This window comes from Colletotrichum karsti (genome assembly GCF_011947395.1).
Source record: "Colletotrichum karsti strain CkLH20 chromosome Unknown Scaffold41, whole genome shotgun sequence".
Taxonomy (NCBI): Eukaryota; Fungi; Ascomycota; class Sordariomycetes; order Glomerellales; family Glomerellaceae; genus Colletotrichum; species Colletotrichum karsti.
The window spans coordinates 415,762-434,256 of record NW_024065941.1 but is presented as its reverse complement, the minus strand read 5'-3'; the positions used below and the strand labels follow the sequence as shown (position 1 = coordinate 434,256).

The 18,495-nt window shown below is 49.9% G+C and overlaps 5 protein-coding genes across 5 annotated transcripts; 3 read left to right on the top strand and 2 right to left on the bottom strand.

Annotated features, from left to right (window-relative positions):
- Positions 1 to 994: 994 nt before the first annotated feature.
- CkaCkLH20_10630 (uncharacterized protein) lies at positions 995 to 2,011 on the bottom strand (the record flags this gene model as incomplete). The annotated part of the gene is made up of 1 exon (XM_038893344.1): positions 995 to 2,011. One exon carries the CDS (start codon positions 2,009 to 2,011, stop codon positions 995 to 997), a length of 1,017 nt encoding a protein of 338 aa, XP_038741459.1.
- Positions 2,012 to 6,677: 4,666 nt separating this feature from the next.
- CkaCkLH20_10629 (uncharacterized protein) lies at positions 6,678 to 8,009 on the top strand (the record flags this gene model as incomplete). Its single annotated transcript, XM_038893343.1, has 1 exon — positions 6,678 to 8,009. One exon carries the CDS (start codon positions 6,678 to 6,680, stop codon positions 8,007 to 8,009), a length of 1,332 nt encoding a protein of 443 aa, XP_038741458.1.
- A 435-nt stretch (positions 8,010 to 8,444) lies between these two features.
- CkaCkLH20_10628 (NAD dependent epimerase/dehydratase) lies at positions 8,445 to 9,671 on the top strand (the record flags this gene model as incomplete). Its single annotated transcript, XM_038893342.1, has 4 exons — positions 8,445 to 8,485; positions 8,548 to 8,839; positions 8,897 to 9,489; positions 9,554 to 9,671. 4 exons carry the CDS (start codon positions 8,445 to 8,447, stop codon positions 9,669 to 9,671), a joined length of 1,044 nt encoding a protein of 347 aa, XP_038741457.1.
- A 172-nt stretch (positions 9,672 to 9,843) lies between these two features.
- Positions 9,844 to 11,647, bottom strand: CkaCkLH20_10627 (major facilitator superfamily transporter; the record flags this gene model as incomplete). Its single annotated transcript, XM_038893341.1, has 7 exons — positions 9,844 to 10,645; positions 10,698 to 10,870; positions 10,931 to 11,034; positions 11,090 to 11,157; positions 11,208 to 11,321; positions 11,378 to 11,400; positions 11,459 to 11,647. 7 exons carry the CDS (start codon positions 11,645 to 11,647, stop codon positions 9,844 to 9,846), a joined length of 1,473 nt encoding a protein of 490 aa, XP_038741456.1.
- A 4,295-nt stretch (positions 11,648 to 15,942) lies between these two features.
- CkaCkLH20_10626 (alpha-l-rhamnosidase) lies at positions 15,943 to 18,454 on the top strand (the record flags this gene model as incomplete). Its single annotated transcript, XM_038893340.1, has 3 exons — positions 15,943 to 16,207; positions 16,269 to 17,534; positions 17,583 to 18,454. The coding sequence occupies 3 exons, from the start codon at positions 15,943 to 15,945 to the stop codon at positions 18,452 to 18,454; spliced, it is 2,403 nt and encodes an 800-aa protein (XP_038741455.1).
- Between the last annotated feature and the right edge of the window lie 41 nt (positions 18,455 to 18,495).

The window sequence follows — 18,495 nt, the reverse complement described above, 5'->3', positions numbered from 1 at the left end:
ATTCGGGGCTCATCATGCTGTTGACTATTTTGCATAGTATTCTGGCGATGAGAAATCTAATCCGAAAAGCGTAAGCTTGTTTTTCTAATAACCTTATCAACTAGCAGTTCACTTACATGCCGGCACTCATCTTGACAATTCGCTTTAAGCAAGCTTGCTTGTAGTCTTGAAGGACATGGTCATTCAGCCTTTTGTTGAGATAAATCGTTAGGTCGCTTATGCTGGCCTCAATACTGAGAGTAAGAAGGTCCACCATCGGAACTTGCGTCCTGATAAACCCTTCTATATAATTGTTCGGCCTGGAAGTTACCAATATGTTTACTCTTCCGCAGGTTCGAAGGCCCATAATTGACTTCATAGTTGGCAATGAGTCCTCAGCTCTGGAATAGGACTCATCAAGACCGTCTATGATGATGAAATTCTCACAGTCGTTATGCCGCACAACAGCTTCCAATGCGGTCAACATGACCCGGCTGGTTGGCAGGTTGTGATTGTTCTCGTAAGCGTGAAGCAACTCTCGGACAATCTGTGGTAGATTCCCTCTGTTGCAGAGTTGGTTGAATATTGTCGAGAGTACGCTAGTTGAAGTTGAAGCTGGTTGTTCCTTGTCATCATAGCTGTGATAGAAGTATCCGACCTTGGCCTTTGGATTTCCGTCTTTCTGAAACAAACGAGTCAGATGCTCGATCACTATCGAGGCTATTCCAGACTTCCCGGCCCCCGGAACTCCAGGGCAGAAGAGAACTTTGCCAGGAGACTCCTTCCAAGTTGTGAATTCAGTAGACTCCAAGAACCACGTTCCAGTGTCTTCCTCACAACTATCAATATGTTCTTTCTGCTTAGCAGCATAGTCAATATTAGACAAGCGCGACAGCCACTTGTCTAGGCGTTCTTTCTGGATCATTTCGCCGATGTTTGTAACCTCAAGTTTGATTTCTTCAACTAATTAAAGCGCACGTCAGAATCAAATTCTTTGGTCAGCGGGGATTGGATTCTAACCATCCTTGGAAATTTGGTCGGCAATCTTCTGATCCCCTCCGATCCTCTGTTGCGGGATCAGATCCAGCAGCTCTCTTGCGTAGGATGCGGCGGACAACGCCGAGTATTGTTGCCACTTCTTGTGCTTGTGAGAGTCGCTGTAGTCACAAATGCCTCTAACGACCAAACAAGACCATGAGTTCATCAAACCTCCAGCTTCCATCTCAAAACAAAGGACACCCTTTTCTTTGGCCAGGAAATCTCGCTGCTTGGCATCTCTCATCACTTTGTTTCCGGATGCGATAAGTCCGTAGTGGACTCGGGGGACCTTGTCTTCGTCTTCGCGCCCTCTTCGTATAATCTTGGTCTCGTCGCATTCATTGCATGTAGCATTGCCATCGACATGGACGAAGTCTGACGAGTAGAGCTTGTCCGTCTTGTTTTCGGGGCGCCCATACGTCTTTCTGAGTTTGGGCTTCAGGTTCAATCTTTCCTCGATCCTATTGGCAAGCGAATCTGTGCCATCAATATCGTGATTCGACTGTAGGGTGGGGATAGCCCCAAGCAGCGTAGCAGACGGCAGGTTTTGGTAGCCGGTGAACTCGAAACCGCGGTCTTGATGCTCTTTGCCGAAATCGTACTGGATGACTGCACCGTGTTGTCCAGAGGGAGCGCTGACAACAACATCGCCCAGATGAATTTCGTTTTCGCATTCTTCTCTCAAGTTATTCTTGGCGTTTGGCACCCCTCCTCCAATGCCGACCATGAGGACGAACCGCAGGTTTGGATAAGACCGAACCATATCTTTTAGCACCGTCGCCGCGGAGTTGTTTCCTGTTTGGCCAAGGGGAAGCCCTGCAACGACGATATGATGTTTGCCCATTCTCCCCAGAACATAGTTGTTGTTGTCGTTTTGGGCCGCATCTTGAGGTTGGGGATACTCTTTGTCAAAGAAAACTTTCGCAGCAGTAAGCTCCAGTTGTAAAGCATAAATCCAGCCAATCTGGTAATCCTCGGGCTGGGGAATGTCCATGTTGTCTTCTAATGGATGATAGCGAAGACACAAAGATGCTAAACAGTCAATGTTCCGAAACACCACAGGTTTGCTACGAGGACTGAAGGCCGATTCTTGTACCCCGCTAGTGCTCACTTGTGGTTCGCGGCCCAGGGAACATGGAGCACATTGTCTGTTCAGCCGTGAGGTCTGCCTACTTAACTTTCATGGGCCCTTATCTGCAAGCCGGATGGAATCGGATCATATCAGCGGGGCTATTTCCAATTCCCAATGCAAAGAACCTCTGGTTGTGACATGGGGTGTGTCTTCACCCACATTAGTGCCAGCATTCATGCATGATGCACACGCATGCGCATTGCCTCACCAAAGGTCGCTGGCACACAATGGTCCGCACGGAAGCTCAACTGTTCGCCATGGTTCTCATTGGCAGATGCCATGGGTTCCCTCCTCGTCACAGGCTGACTACTGCTACTCAGCGCCTGAAAATGCAGTTCAAACCAGCCTGCTTACAAGTCTCATAAGAGCACTGGGCAGCACTGGGCAGACCGCGCAGTGAAAGCAACCGCGAAGCCCCCCTCAAATATAGTACTTCGATAACCACATGATTAGCCTGCAGAAATTAATATCATGGTCGTGGGAAAGACCTTCCTGTCTTGTCGACAGGATGCATTAGAGACTGCGGATGGATGAGAGCAGTGATGGGGTTCCCATAGAAATTTGGAACTGACTTCTGCAGGTAAGCTGGTAGAACGTTGCGTCTAAGATATCCTGGATCGCACAAAACAGAGTCCTTGAGCCCTTAAAAAGGAAGACTAATTTATTTATTTTTCTATCCGTAGCTGTCGGCCAATACTTGGTCGATATAGAAAATCAGAGTTCCAGAAGCTCACAAATACATACAACATACTCCACGCATGTGAACCGTGAGTTTTGTAATACATCTCGTTAACATCCGCAAGTCCTGCATACATACATATTTAAGGTCACAGCGTGTACACCCTATTTTCAATTTTCCAATGTTTAAGCGGCGCAGTCATTTGGAATTCGTATGGACTTGAGGTTCCTTCCACTGACACCGAGTTTTGAAGCTCAAGGTTGCATTTTGACTGGCTGAGAACTGTCGCTTTTTGACGAGGCGAATTTCGCGGATTGCATCTGCATGCATGCAAGCTCTTGGAATGCTACATATCTGCAGTTCTGATTGGATTGCTGAGTGCCCAGAGCAAGTGAAGTGAGACTTCTTTGTCAATGTTGATGGCGCAGGCAGGCGTGAAAACAGGTTTTCTTCGCAGGCAATCAACATTGTGATTGCGCAGTCTGGTACTGGGGTTAGCAGAGTCCCCCCTCGACACTCTATGAAGAACGGAGCAACGTAACGAAAGCAAGAACATCTTGTTACTTGAACATTCATAAGTATGAGTTTTCCCCAGCTGTAACGAAGTTCATAGTGGTTTGTTTTATCACATTTCCTCAATTTTGTTTGTGGCAGACGACAACAAGAATAGCAAGATGTATTGGCTGTGGCCTTTGCACAAGGAAGTGGGATGCCAGGCGGGCTCTAGAACTATCAGTTCTTTATCCACCGGGTGATCCTACTATTACTTAAGTGCTGGTATTCGTCTTGCCCCAAGCTGGTCACGCTTCGGAGACGCCAATCGAACAGATGCATGGGTCCAGTGCCGCCAACCTATGTATCATCCGTGTTGTTGCAATACTCCAGAATATTGCGACCAAGGAACTTCATTTCTGGAAAGACAGACCTAGTGTATCGTTTAATCCGTTTGTTCGATGCTCAGGCCTATCGACAGGCAAGTTTACAGTCCGCTGTGAACGCCAACAATCACGGGTAGCAGCATCCTGCTACCGCAACACAACAAACACGTCTGGTCGTTTGCCCAACGGTCTATAGCCACAGGTTATGTCCGCGAGAACAGTGGGCGCGATGGAAGACCGACACAATGGCAGACTGACTGGAATTGGGAAATGTGTCTATACCAAATGCGTCCGTCTCAAAAAGTCTTGACTTTCCGGTATTCGCGCTAATGGCTTTTCAGAAATTTGGGAACACATCGAAACTTCGACATAAGCCCACGACATATATTTTACGGGAGCTGTAGCAGTTCTCAAAGAAATGAACTTCCACCGGTATGTCTGAAGTAGCCCGCTTGGTGCTTATTTCCGCCGTTCTCACATCGCATCATGCTTCACAGACGAGGTGCCAAAGAACATAATTATTGGTTCCAGGCCGTGCTCAAAATCCATGGGAAGTTCTCGTTGCGACTGAGCATTCCCTGGGTGCGTCTTTGAGTGAATATGCATTGAGTTTAGATATCATCTTGAAAAGCGCTTCAATACGCAGGCTGGCGAGATTCGTTCAGGCAACATCTGCATCTAGTGAACCAAGGGATTATGGAAGGTCTGCGAGGTCACAGCGTTTAATTGAAGTATGAGATAATGGAACGATCCGTATGAAACCATTTTGACAATCATTTCGACCTGCCGCGTAACGCAATTCGGAACATCTTCTTTGGGGCCCAGTTTGCATTTCTCCTTGTATGATCGTTGAAAGCAAACAGTAAGAGTTTCAATCGTGCAGCATTTAGTATTCTCGCGATGAATGTCTTCGAAGCAATGAAGCGTATCGGCTGCGCCCTGACGACCTCCGATGAAATCGAGGAGCCTACTCCAACCCACTTCTTCGGTTTACCAACCTTGACCGCGGAATGGTTAACGCTCTTATGTTCACACAGCCCTTCGCCAAGTTCTCGGCGACGCAGAATCCATATAATACTACAGTGGTGTGGCGGAGTTCACCAATGCCGCCTCATTCCGAGTATTCCCCTCTCCAAAGTAACGTCAGGCTAGAACGAAAGGCAACCTTAAGACGTCAGCGGGCCGGTACGCCTTGTTGCCTTCCCAGACCCCCGCAACTACATGCTTACAGGCAAGGTCTTTCGTAATGGCTCTGGTTGTCGAAGTATTTAAGTTGACACGTTCTTCCCTCCGATAACTATTGACGGACTTCGAATTTTCCCCTATCAAACTTTCTCAGCACCACGGTGTCATAATCATTGTCTCTAAGCTCTCAGCCATGCCCACCAGATTTAACCTCCAAGTCAACTGTGCCGAGTGCTGCAGCCCCTACAGCCGCGCAAGATCAGCACTTCCGAGTTCCCCTAATGTAGGAAATCCATAGCAACCGGTTGTTTGCGCCTTACTGACAATCTAAGCTGGTTGGCACAGCTGCAGGGAGCGACCGGAGATTTGACTAATGCCGTTCAACCAAGCTTCCGATTCGAGCTTGCGTGGCACCAATCACGATGATACATGGTTCAACAAAGCCCTTAGGGGCCGTCAACCCAGACAACATTCCGCGTACACACTCCAATGGCATCTCGTCCAACCTACCTGAACGACTGAGTCTTCAAAGCTTGCACAAAAGACTCAATCGTCTCCGTTGGTATCAATTTTGACGATCATGCTCTAGGCGGTCCAATCCTTCGCTGGATACCGCTGTCGACACCGGCCCCATGGCCTATCCATCGACCCTGAAAAGGGTTTCAAGATTATTTTCACCTCTCTGCAAGAAGAAATTTCTGTGGAGGATGTTCAAAACAAAATCGGACTACCACTCTTTTGGTCCGCGTATTCCTTTGTTCTCTGGTGTATAGTCTTTTTGGATAAATCTGGGGTGTTATGTGCAACGTGCTGTTTAGCTGTTAATGGATAGTTGCATAGGTTGACGACTTTGATTTTGAATAGATTTCGTTTCAACATGAAGCGCCTTTTTTCTTTGATAAGCAAATGATAAAACCTCAACTGAAGCAAGCAGTCTACGATGTACGGCATTCACGAGCTCTTTGGCTTTCATCCTGATGCTGAAGTCGAGTGGAATCAACACTTCGCAGTCCCTCGTGATGTCGAGTTTAAGTCGAACGAGACAATGTCTCGACACTATTGAGCAACATGTCAATTGACACTGATACGAAACCACAGCCATTTGCCATCGTGATTCGCCTGGCTAGAACGTCGCAGTTAGCCATTGCAAGACGCAGCATACTGACCATCTCCGGGATTCAAATATGGAATGAAGACTATGCCAGGAACAAGGACTTGCAGAAATGACTGTGCACAAGCTTGATTTATGGTTATACCTCGCATTACTTTCTACAAGTCACATACATGTAGGACATAATTGCACATGAAGTAATTACAATGTTGTAGGTGTGGGCCGTGCGGGTCAAACATCGATCCCAAAACCTACAGTATTGGCGAAGTGTTAGAAGCTTATCCTGCCCATCGTCCAGCCCAGCATCTGACCACATACTAGACTTGTCAAGCTGAGCGCTGTTTGTTCCAAATCTCGGAGAATAGCTCCAGCGTGGTGGGTGTGGTTAAATTCGAAGGCCCCTCACTTGAACCCCGCGCGACGGAGATGTTATTCCCCCAATCAACTGTTGGATCAACGTGTTCAATAGAAGCCACTCACTATGTTCTCAAGCTGGTGACTGCTAATTATTATATGACACTATGTTTCAAACCGAAGGTAAAAATCAATACGCCCGTCAAAGGGCTTTACTTCGAAATTTCACATGCCGTTGACTGACAGCAGTCTCATCAACTCACCTCTCGGGACTGATACCGCCTCTCCAGACTGGTCTATCACACGCGTATCCGATTCGACATGCCTATCTTCACCTCGCAACTTCTCGCTCGTGCTGTTCTTCTTTTTTCAGTCTCCCAAATAACGCCTGTTGCCCTCGCAGCACCTCCTGCGCCCGAGAGCCTCTGGCAAATCCAGCCCTCTCTGAACTATAGCGACGTTCTTTACGCAGGATGGGATCAAATTCCCGTTCAGAAAGAAATTCAGATCTACAACGGTGTGGCTGAGAACCGAACATATGCTCATCACCCCGAGCTCTTCGCCATTGGCTCCAATGTTTTCCTTATCTATTCATCTGCTCCCGTGGACGAAGACAGTATGGGGCAAGACGTTTGGATTTCAACTTCTAAGGACAGCGGAACCACATGGAGTCCCGGGAGGAGTTTGATGCCCGCCGCCTTGCTACCCAACCAGACGGAAACATACAACTGGAAGTATTGGTGTGATCGCGGGATCGTGCAACGCGCATGGCAGGCTCTATCTTTTGTCCATCTTACGGACGGAGAACTGTACGCCATTGGCCAATCTGGGAGTCGTTGGTGCCCTGGGAGATGGGTGTCTGCCGGTCGAATTGCAGTCAAAATTTCTCTCGACGGAGAAGCACTCGAGAATCCCTGCTGGATCGAGACAAATGAGTACACAAAGTCGGAGCTGTACGCAGAAACCGTCTACGGCACTGAATTCGGTATGAAGAGGTGCCCTAGAGCTTGCGAAATCAACACTGCTTTACGGAAGCCTGACGAAGCTCCCGCATGGTCGCCTTGGCTGTACAATACCGGACTGTTCGCCGCCGACGGCACGCATCAGATGGAAGAACAGACCTTCGCCGTATGGCATAACGACGGTGACTCGCCAACGGGAGGTTATTGGCAGCGGCACTGGCGCGACATCACGACTGAAAAGGACAATACGCACTCTGTCTGGGTGGAGTACAACGAAGACCCAGAGGGAGAAGGCTGGTACCCCAAGGTGAAGAGCCAGACTGGCAATGAGATATACCAGACCAACATTCCAGACGCCAAAACAAAGCAATTTCTTGGTCAAATCCAGGAAAATGGCGACAGGTATCTTCTCTCGAACCCTCGCTACAACGCTGCAGACCCCCAACGCCAACCGTTGACGCTCGCGGTCTCTCGAGGAAAAGATCAGACGTACCGGGCAATTGGCGTATTGCGTACTAATGCGACCAAGGAAATTGTACCAGATACTCGCGATGGGATCAAGAATCGGGCGTATGGATTCAGTTATCCCACGGCGGTGCAGGTCGGTGACAAGCTGATTGTCGCATACAGCGAGAACAAGGAGAATATCTGGGTTAGCGTCGTGGAAATATCTTCGTTACCAAAGGAATGAAACAACTGTATTCTAATACGAATAAAATGAGCCTAGCTTCAGCATTTCAAGAGCATGCTCGTGGTGAGGCTAAATGACTGCTCTTAAATTGGCCTGCATTCCGTGTCTTGGCGCTAGCTGAGCTCTTGCATAACAGCGCCAAATTAAGCTAAATGAGTCCTTTTCATCTGCGCGATGACGTTCAACCACGCTATCAGCAGATCCTAAACCGCTGGGCCGTTTTTCAGTTAAGCTTATTGATCAGTGCAACTTAATTTCTCCACGGACTTCTCGGGCAGCTCTCCGCGGAATACAAATCCCGTCTCAATTGGTAATAGTCAGACCCATACTGATGTCACCATTTAAACCCGACGTTCTGTTTAAACCATTTGATTTCACGAGCGAGGTAACAGCAACCAATCCTCGTCAACAAGCTGTTCGATAAACTCCTGAGATATGTCTAAGCAACTTCTTTTCACCGGTGCTACCGGGTTCATGTGGGTTCAACCTAGGCGCACGCTGCAAATGTCCACCGAAAACTAAATAACGCGACGAGTAGCGGAGGCACGGTGCTTTCCCAGCTCCTCGACTCTTCCTACCCTGATATCCGAGACCTCTCGATAACTGCGCTGGTTCGAAGGCAAGATCAAGCTGATCTTTTGAAAGGAAAGGGCATCAACGCAATCCTATTCAAGGATCTTGACGACTCATCTCGGTTGAAAGAGGTGGCCAGCGGATACGATTATGTCATTCACACTACACATGGCCATCATACTGGCTCAGCCGTAGCTCTGGTGGAAGGTCTCGCCGAGCGCAAGAAGCAGACTGGCAGAGATGTCTACTTCATCCACGTAGGTCAACACATCAAGGTTCACTTTCATGTACACATTTACTAATGAGGCGTATAGACGTCAGGGACTTCCAACTTGGCGCAACCAACCATCAACAAAAAGGCTGTCGAAGCCCGTGAATGGTCCGATAAAGACCAAGTCTTCGAGTTCGAGGAGCAGGAAGAGGCAAAAGAGGCTTATGCTCAACGCACAACCGAGATTGCTGTCATCAAAACGGCTGAGCGCACTGGTGTAAAGTCTTACATCATGATGCCCCCAACCATCTACGGCCGTGGAACAGGTTTTTTCAACCAAGGCTCCATGCAGATACCTAGCATCATTCGCGGCGCCATTCAACTGGGCTATTCGCCGTATATAAATGACGGCTCTTGCAGTCTTGGGCACGTCCATGTGACGGATCTGGCTCTTTTGTATGAGCTTGTTCTAAGCAAGATACTAGCTGGAGAAGACATTCCTTCAGGCCGAAGGGGTATCTACTTTTCCAACACCGGCAGCCACAATTGGCTTGAGATTGCGACAGAGGTTGGGAAGGCTGGTGTCAGACTTGGTGCACTGGAATCTGCGGAGCCGCGATCCATCTCATTTGACGAGGCTCGCTCCACGTTTCTAAATGCGCCTTCTCAGATCATTGAGATGAACTATGCAGCCAAGTAAGTCTATTTTCAGCCCAACCTCTATTTTGATGCTTGGTTGAACCGCAGCTAAACTTCATAGCTCCGCGACAACGCCAGCCTTGGCCGCTGAGCTGGGGTGGAAACCGAGGAAGACCGAGCAAGACTGGGAAGAGTCCTTTGTTGAAGCTTTTCAAATGGTCCTCAATGAAAGGGAGTAGTGGCCTACGTCCGTAACATACTTTTAGACAAATGGGATCCATCAAGTGTAGATGTCATACGTGAATATTGAGATCCGCTCAATCTCTTGTCTATCTAGATAGGCCAATCCAAATGGCCGTACATGATGATGCCAGTCTCCCATCTAATTCGTAAAGCCGTAAGCCGCTCTTCTTAGTATACATACAAGTTCGTGACGCCTTCGTTCGAGGCAAGCATCTTACGATTTTGCCTCTGCAGCGCAAAACGCATAATCCAAGCACAAATAACAACACCAATCGAGAAGCCAATACTAGCCAACATAGCCTTGAGATACCTAGGCTCATCCGAGTCAGGCCAAAGATACGGTGTATAAACACTCGCAAGGTTGCCAAGGGTGTTGCACATCGCAATAGCAACCGCCTTCTTCTCATCGGTTTGACCCAAAACCGCCGCAGTCCATCCCAGGATGATGTTGTTCACGCCGTACGTGGCGCCCACAAAGATCATAATTCCAACGTATCGAACGGTGGTATTCAACGTAGCCACAGCCATCGCGAACCCGGCACAAGCAATCAACTTGCTGATCGTCGTATGCCATGTGCGTTCATTGAAACGTCCAGAGGAGTGAGAGACAACAATACTCATGATTCCAGCCAGGATGTATGGCGGGCACGTCAAAACCAGCGTGATGGTTGTGTTGTACTCCAGAGTCTTCACGACACTTGGCAAGAAGTTCTTAAAGCCGTTGGCCGAAAGATGCAGGTTGTCCATGAGACAGAAGACCCATGTTCGCCAATCAGAGCAGGCCTCACGCAGACCCTTCCACACGCTGGTTCCACCCTCACGACGATCGGTGGTATCATCAAAGATGCGCTTGTGAGCCATCTGGCGTTGCTCCTCGGTGAGCCATCGAGTTTGCAGGGGCGCGTCCGGAAGTAGGTAGAAAGCTGCTAAGGCAACGCCAATCGAAACGGCACCTTGGATAATGAAAAGCCTGGGGTTTGTCAGAGCAATGCAAACAACAGAGAGACAAGGCTGTTACTCACCATTGCCAGCCAGCGAGGCCATGCTTTCCGTCCAGGCCCGCAAAGACACCCGCAGCAATCAGGCCGGAAAAGGCGCTGGCCAACATGTTGCCTGTGTAAAAGATGGCCATACGAGTAGCAATCTCCTTGCGGGTGTAAAACATGCTGAGCATGTACAGGGCTCCAGGGTAGAACTTGGGCAGCATTAGCTCATGCACGTTGTCTTGAAATTGACCTTAAGCCCATAGACTTACAGGAGCCTCAGTGATGCCAAGAAAGAACCGAAAGACCAACATCGACTTGTAGTCGTGTGCCAGGTATGTGAGGAGAGAGATGATCGACCACGCCAGCATGAAGCCTACACACCCATTGTCAGCAATTCACACATGCCATTGTAACCTTGGCATACACACCAGCCATGTACCAAGACGGTCGCACTCGGTTAAGGATCATGTTGGAGGGCACTTGACCACACAAGTATCTACCAGCGTTTAGTCCAGTGCGATTGCATATTGGGATCGTTCGACATACCCAACGAACAGGATGGAGACGCAGGTGTTGTACTCGGTGCCCTTGAGATTCAAGTCTTTCGACAATGAGTTGAGCTTTCCGTTGATCATGGCATTGCGGTCGAGAAAGTTCAGACTGAAGAAGCCGTTGTTAACATTTGACATCTCAACTCAAACATTGGAGTAACTTACAAGTACATCACCCAGAGAATGGGCTGCCGAGGGAGCTGAGTTAGTCGCAGTACCACTACAGAGCTTCTTGCCAAGACATACCAAGATGTACAGATCGATCTTCTTGACAAGGGCAATTTCCTTGGGGTCGGTCTTGGTGTGTGCTCCAAACTCGTCAACCTTCGCATTCCGGTTGGGCTTGTCGGCGTCGCCAAGCGAGTTAGCGGTCAAGACGCGCTCCATTTGGCTGACGTCCGCCTTGTCCTCCTCAGACTTTCTTGGCTCGGCCATCTTGGTATCTGGCTGTCTCCGAATCGAGATTGTGCCGTATTTTCGTCGTCGAACGCGTTCAAACACCGGCCAAGTCGAGGTTTTGAGCTGGATGAACCTGACTGCAACCTGAGAGACCGGACGTCGTCGGCTTAAGACGTGTTCGTCTGTGCAGAAGCTACATATATACCGAGGGAAGCTAGGACGAACCAGCCCTTCGCGTCTCCGTAGTCTCCGCCGAAGTCACGATAAGGGGCCACATCTACGTGGAGCCCCCCCATGGGGGAAATGGAGTAAATGGGGCGCCCAGCTTTTCCGTTCGTGCGGGGTTTGGGGAAGGGCGGCATGGTGTTCGATTCGAACCCTGCGCTAGTACCGACATGGTAGCAACCCTTGACGACGAGAGACAGGGGAGCGTCGTATCGGAAAAGAGCCATTGACCAAAGAGCCCTGCAGGTTGTGTCTTGAAGGGCAGGTGGTTACTTTTCCGTCTCGCTGGGTGTCAACACGAACGGGGAGGATGACGAGGCTCACCGCACGGAAAAGCATGCATTCCTTCCATGGTACAATACGGTGGGGGATCATGTCAGGCTTGTCAATCTTTCCTCAACAAGTCTGATTTATAATTACGCATTGGTTCCGTCCATCTGGGTTGGCGTTGCAGCCGATCTTGCCGTGGAAAAGTACCATCAACATATGCGGTCGAATTGTTTCACCACAACTCGACGTGTCTGCATCCATCCCGATACCACGTGAAAGACATGGATTCAAAGTTGACTGTGACAAGAAGTGCTAATGACACTAGTCGTGACATATGCCTTAGTATAGGACAAGATAATGCAAGTGAGCCCTTGCGAAGTCTTCGCAGCTATTGTGCCATCTGACTTGTCTCCACAACACGGATAAGCACGCCTGTAGATGCAACTTCTCCAGCTAGCGAAGATGAGATTTATGTCCGAGATAACCGGGCTATGGAAAAGCTCAACTTTAACATAGATTCGTTGTTCTTAGTTGCATGGGTCAGATGCATAGTTCTACGTTATGTGTTGGCTTTCCGCGTATACGTGCAGTGACCATTCGGGGCCCAAATGGTTCCCTGACGGGGTTTCAGCAGGATACTCTTCAGTATGTGTTCAGACTACTTGCCTGAATTGATATGAAAGCACGTCCAACCTCTCAAGTCTTGATTGGACAGGCTTTGCAAAAGGGTGTGGTAGTTGAGGAGCCACGGTGATCTTTCGTTTGACCAGAGAAGAAGACGTTCAATTCATATGTGTGATCGAGAAGCTCTCAGCCTGAGAAGCAGTGCTAGGTTCAAAGACGCTCCACAAGTTCCCAGCCGAGCAAGAGCCTGCGACCCGTGCCTAAAGATTATTCCCGCCTTTTCCAGGCTTTGTTTTCGGGGATCCAGTGCCAGATTGAGCGACTCCCTCAATTCCAGATGTGATGCCGTGGACGAAGAAGTCCCAAGTGGGGTGAACGTGAATAGTTCCTGGAGAAGAAGCGCTTCATCCCGCTCAGTGACCGACTCGACCAGCATCCATAACAGCACATAATTCAGAAAAACGCTGATGACGCTGTACGGACTGGCGTCTTGCAGTTTGGGGTCGTCTGCAATGCTCATGATAATAGTAATCGCTCGTGAAAAGACGGTCGCAAGTTTCATCGAATCTCTTGTCAGTGAGCCTGGATGCTCGGACTCGAGGGCTTGCAGTCCCCGATCAGTGGACTTATGCGCGTCGAATCCGTTGCGTATTGTGAGTCCAAAAATTCTCAGACCATCCTCAACTTTAGAATGCCCGCTTTTTCCAAGAGCATCTTGCAAGTAGGATATTGGAGTGTCGAGTTGAAGGTGAATAAGGCCGATGACCAACTCGGACGCACTGCGGAAGTACGTGTTTACTCCACACACGTCTTCTCGGTCTTCGTGGTTGTGATTTCCAGGTTTTTCATAGGGCCCTAGAGACTCTATAATGGTTCACAAGTAGTGAGCTTCATGTCTTGATGCATCAGGACTAGGCCACACTTGAATCCCTTACCTAGAACACGATTTGCAGCTTTGTAGCTCGGCTCGTCTCGCAAAGCGTCAATATGCGCTTGAAGACCATCTAGTTCCCTTAGTTCTGAAATATAAGTATCCGTTAAAGTCATATACGTCGACAGATCGTGCGAACAATCCAGCGCCTGACTAGACAAGGAGCTGATGACTAAAAACTTGGTCCATTCGTTCGCAGCCCTTCGTAACTCATTACCCGCCAAACAATGCTCTGATGACCCGCCGGTTTCTTTAAAGCGTTTAGAGTTGCTTGCATTGCCAGACACAGTTCTCATAGGGTGATTCATGTGGAAGTCTCGCAGGTAGGGAGCTGGCGGATCCGACCAAGAGCCTGTTGTTTCGATCCAGGCTCGAGTCTGCCAGCATCGCTCGTCGCAAGGGCACTTCCAGGTGTAGGTCTCGGAAGCCGACATCATGCTTCTCATGTTGAGAAGCGAGGGGAACTGGCAGTCGATGATGAATACAAACCATCGTAGTCGGCGAATGTATTCTGCGTAGACCCATTCTTTCCACCTGGCGTCAATGTTGTGCACGACTATGCCTCCTGTTTCTCGCCGAGGATCAGGAAGTCGTCTGATGTAGGTCACCAGAGCGCCCCGGGATGATTCGGCAACTTCGAAAGCTCCTTTATTTCCGCACCACAGGCCGATGTGAACCATTAAAGCGTAGGCGTAAATGACTTCCGTATTTCGTATCAACCTCTTGTCTTTCTCCAACATGTCTTGGAGATTCCGACGTGATCTTTCGACAAGAAGGATGGAGAACCGGCGTGTATGACGTACATGGCTATACGAAGCCCCAATCGCGATCATGACTGAAAGCAGAGCTGGAGGTAATTGGTTGCTGTCAAGTGTAGGTAGGTGTAGTACAGGACTTTGAGGGTAAAATTTGTCAAAGAACAGCTCAAGAAAAACATTCGAGATCTCAAGCGAAGGTAGGATGAAGTTTTCCAAACCTGGTTCCTCAAGGTTTAAGAATTTTTGAATCTCAATCCATGTCACTTCGTTAATGTCGAATCTCGGATTATGATTTACTCGCAGTTTGTGGCTGCGACTGAGGAAGATGGGCTGCGTCTGAGTGATTGTTTCTGACGAAGGGTCCCAAGCAAAAGCTATGGCATCCTCTTTTGAAGGCATATTTGGAGGCGAAGATGCTCTCGAGGAGTGTTCCGTCGCTGTAGCATTGCTGAATGAGGCAGATGTAGTGTTGGTCGGGTCGTTTGTCGTAGTCAAACTGGCAGAGGAGTTGGTCGGATTTGCCTTTGTGCTATTGGTCGGCCCAAGGAAGCTCCAAAGATCATACGTGAGACCGGCGACTGAGTTGTCGTATGACCCAAGGAAGTCATTGGGATCATGCAAGCCGTTTGCTTCAGTAGAAGCATCATAAAAGTCTTTCGTGAACCATTCGCTGGAATCCAAGGGGTCTCCGGTAGTCCACGGATATACGAAGTTGGCGAAGTTGACGTCCAGATCGGTGAAAGTTCCATTGCTGGCCAAGCCAATATCAACTTGCTGACTTCTCTCCGTCAAAACCCCGGCGTCTCTTTCGGAGACGGCGATATTTGGAGCTTTCGCACCATTGAAGTGAAACTCATTTTCGGTCGATACGAACTCAAACTTTCTTTTGCTGGGAGACCCCTCTTTCTCAGGCGGTTGCTGGTCCTGTTGCCGTTCGTGGGTACGCTGATGTTTCTTGAGCAAGTCACTCCTGGAGAATTCCTTCTGGCAAATACTGCAAAGATGCGGGAGGCTCCCTTGATCTACGTTGCTTCCGGGTTAGTCCGGACTCCGCGATGCATGCTTGGAACGTGGCCTGAACCTACGTGACTTCTGGTGCCGCTTCAGATTCTCTAGCCGATTGAAGATCCGGGAACACGTCGGGCAGGGGTAGTCGCCGGTCTTTCGCTTAGGGGCCATTTCGGAGTGAGTCGTTATGTCCGTTGACGATCGACGAGGTGGACGTCTGGTCCAGAGACCGGTGGTTTTTGTGAGACGCGGGTGGACGTCCACCCTTTCTTATGCGTTCCGTCCACCCTCCCCCACAGGCCTGGGTGGACGTCCGTCCATATCGGGACTAGTGCATTACCGGACTTCCCGAAACGGGGAAACACAGCATGTGGGGCCGAGGGCCCACTCCGGATGAACCGCCGAAGATGACTTACAAGACTCACAGGAAGCCGCGTCAAATGCTGAATGGATGGTTCAATCCGAAGATCTCGTTGGAAATTCTGTAAGACTTCTTTTAGGCTTTGCTTTTCACGATGGTAGTCACAAGTCGTCTTTCTATCGCACCTGAGAAGGTCCTGTCAGCTTCAGCTGGGGTTCAGGGTGATGCCAAGTCAGGAAGTCTGACCCTCACTAACGAAGATGTCTCAGAGGCTGCCGAGAGGGCAACCGTTGTCTTTGACTTTGGGCTTTGCGTGGGTGGTGTTCCGGTCTTCACCATAGACAGCGCGCATGGTGAGGGTCCAATTTCGCTGCAAGCTGTGTACAGCGAGACTAGCGACGGAATCAATTGCGAGACTGGTAAGAATATGCACAGATAAATGTGCACGGAACGGGTGTGGCTGACTGGTCTGAACTACAGGCGATGGTCCATTCTTCTTCTTCTCGAATGCCATGGACAGCTACCGCAACGTATCAATGACAATCGTCCCATCAGGATCGCGCCAAATCCTCAAGCCGACACTCGCCCAACTCTCGCAGAGGTACTTGAAATTGGTGCTCCTTTCAGCGAAGTCGTCCGTTGTCGTCAGCAAGGTTGAGCTGGAGCAGTTGAGGCCTCCCATAAAGCCAAAAGCTTCCTTCTATTGCTCTGACGAAAAGCTCAACCGCATCTGGAACGACGGCGTTCGGACCGTCGACATGTGCACCGTGCTGAAGGGGGAAACCGCCCCATCATGGGAGGTCACCAATGAAGGCACCAGAGTCCTCGGACAGCACTGGGCACCGTGTAGACAAGGCACGCGATGGGGCGACAAGGAAGTATCTTTCCAAGTTCTCGTTGAGAACTTTGGTGCCAGCTGGGGTGTTCACATGGTGGCCAACGGAATCATCTTTTGCCTGGATGTTGAGGCCGAAGAGCTTCGTGCTTACGAAGGCTTGGCAGACCAGTCGGCGGTTTTCCCAGTGAAATGCTTCGGAAGCTGGTCTACCCACGGTATCGCAAAGAAGGGAGACTGGATCCAGGTGTCTACCATCACGACCGGTAACATCGTTGCAGTCACCATTGACGGCCGTGAGGTTGCAACCCTCTCAGATGTACAACTTCGACCGGTTCTTGGCGGTTCTGGTATCAATACTGGATCTGTGGCGTTTGGTGGTCCGAACGGATGGTTGGCTGTCTATCGCGATCTTGTCGTGAAGGATAAGAACGAGGGCATTCTGTATGAGAACAACCTGCGACTGGAGAATAGAGACAGGACCATGGCAGACTTCCAGGTTGGGACCAACGCCGTCTCTTGCATGATCGACGGAGCCAAGAGAGACAGAGCCACATTCGGCGGGGATCTCTTCGTATCAGGCCGGGGCGTCGCCTACGCTGGTTTGGACATGGACGCAGTTGCGGGCAGCATCGAGCTGCTTGCCAGTCACCAGACGGCTGACGGCTATCTCGGCAATCTGTGTCCTATCCAGGCCCCCATCCACACTGGCGATGAGCCACCGCCGACGTACGCATTCTACTCGATGACGTACGCATTTCTTTTGGTGGTGGCCATCAAGGACTATTGGATGCATTCCGGAGATGACGAAATCCCCAAACGCTTTCTGCCAGCGGCTGAGAGACTGCTTCAGTTTGCGGGATCGCAGGTGAAGCCGTCCGGTCTCATCGAAGTACACCCGGAGCTATCAAGTAAGTCCCTGTTCACTTGTGTTGTATGGCAGATCTAATCAGTATCAGTGCACTGGTATCCTCTCGGTGGCCCGGTGTTTGGCGCCTCGGGCACAACGAACCTAGCATACTACGACGCCATCAACGCCGTAGTTGCCATGACGGCAGACGTTGATCGAAGGGCGCAGCTTTCTGAAAGGGCCGAGAACCTGAAGAAAAGCATCTTGGCCAATCTTTGGAACTCGGAAACATGTAGCGTTCGCATGGGAACAGCTTTGCCGAGCGATGGAGTTTGTCAAGACACCAACGGCTACGGCTTGTCTCTCGGAGTTTCCCCTGAACCCGAGAAGACCTCTACACATCTGATTTGCCCATCAGACACCAAGCCAGTGGCATTCAAAGGGCTCAATCACTGGGATAGGACAGGGGTAATCAGCCCCTACGCCACCGGTTTCGCGGTCGAGGCTTTGTTCGCTCATCAAAAGGGGCTCGAAGCCATTCAGCTCATGCGAAGCGTCTGGGAGCCCATGGCAGATTCGTCTAGTCCCAACTACTCGGGTGGCCATTGGGAGGCGATGACGGCAGATGGAAAGCCCTTTGGGCACGACACGTCTCTCATGCATGCCTGGTCATCCTGGCCGGTTTTCCTGCTTCCTCAGTACGTCACGGGTGTGAAGCCTGTCGAACCAGGGTGGAGCAGAATGAGAATAGCACCGGTGGTCTGTGGAGTTGAGTCAGCCCACTACGATAATGAAACACCGAAGGGGAAGATCGAGGTTGATTTGGGGGTCGACGGAACGTCTGGACAAATTGCGGTCACGGTGACATTGCCTTCTGGCGTTACTGCGGAACTTTCACCTCCCTTAGGATATTTCAACAGTGGCAAAGATACCCTGGATGGTCCGATAGAGAAGGTTGTGGTCCATTTCGAGCATAAATAAAAGCCCTGTCATCAAGACGCCGATATCCATAGATAAGGAAA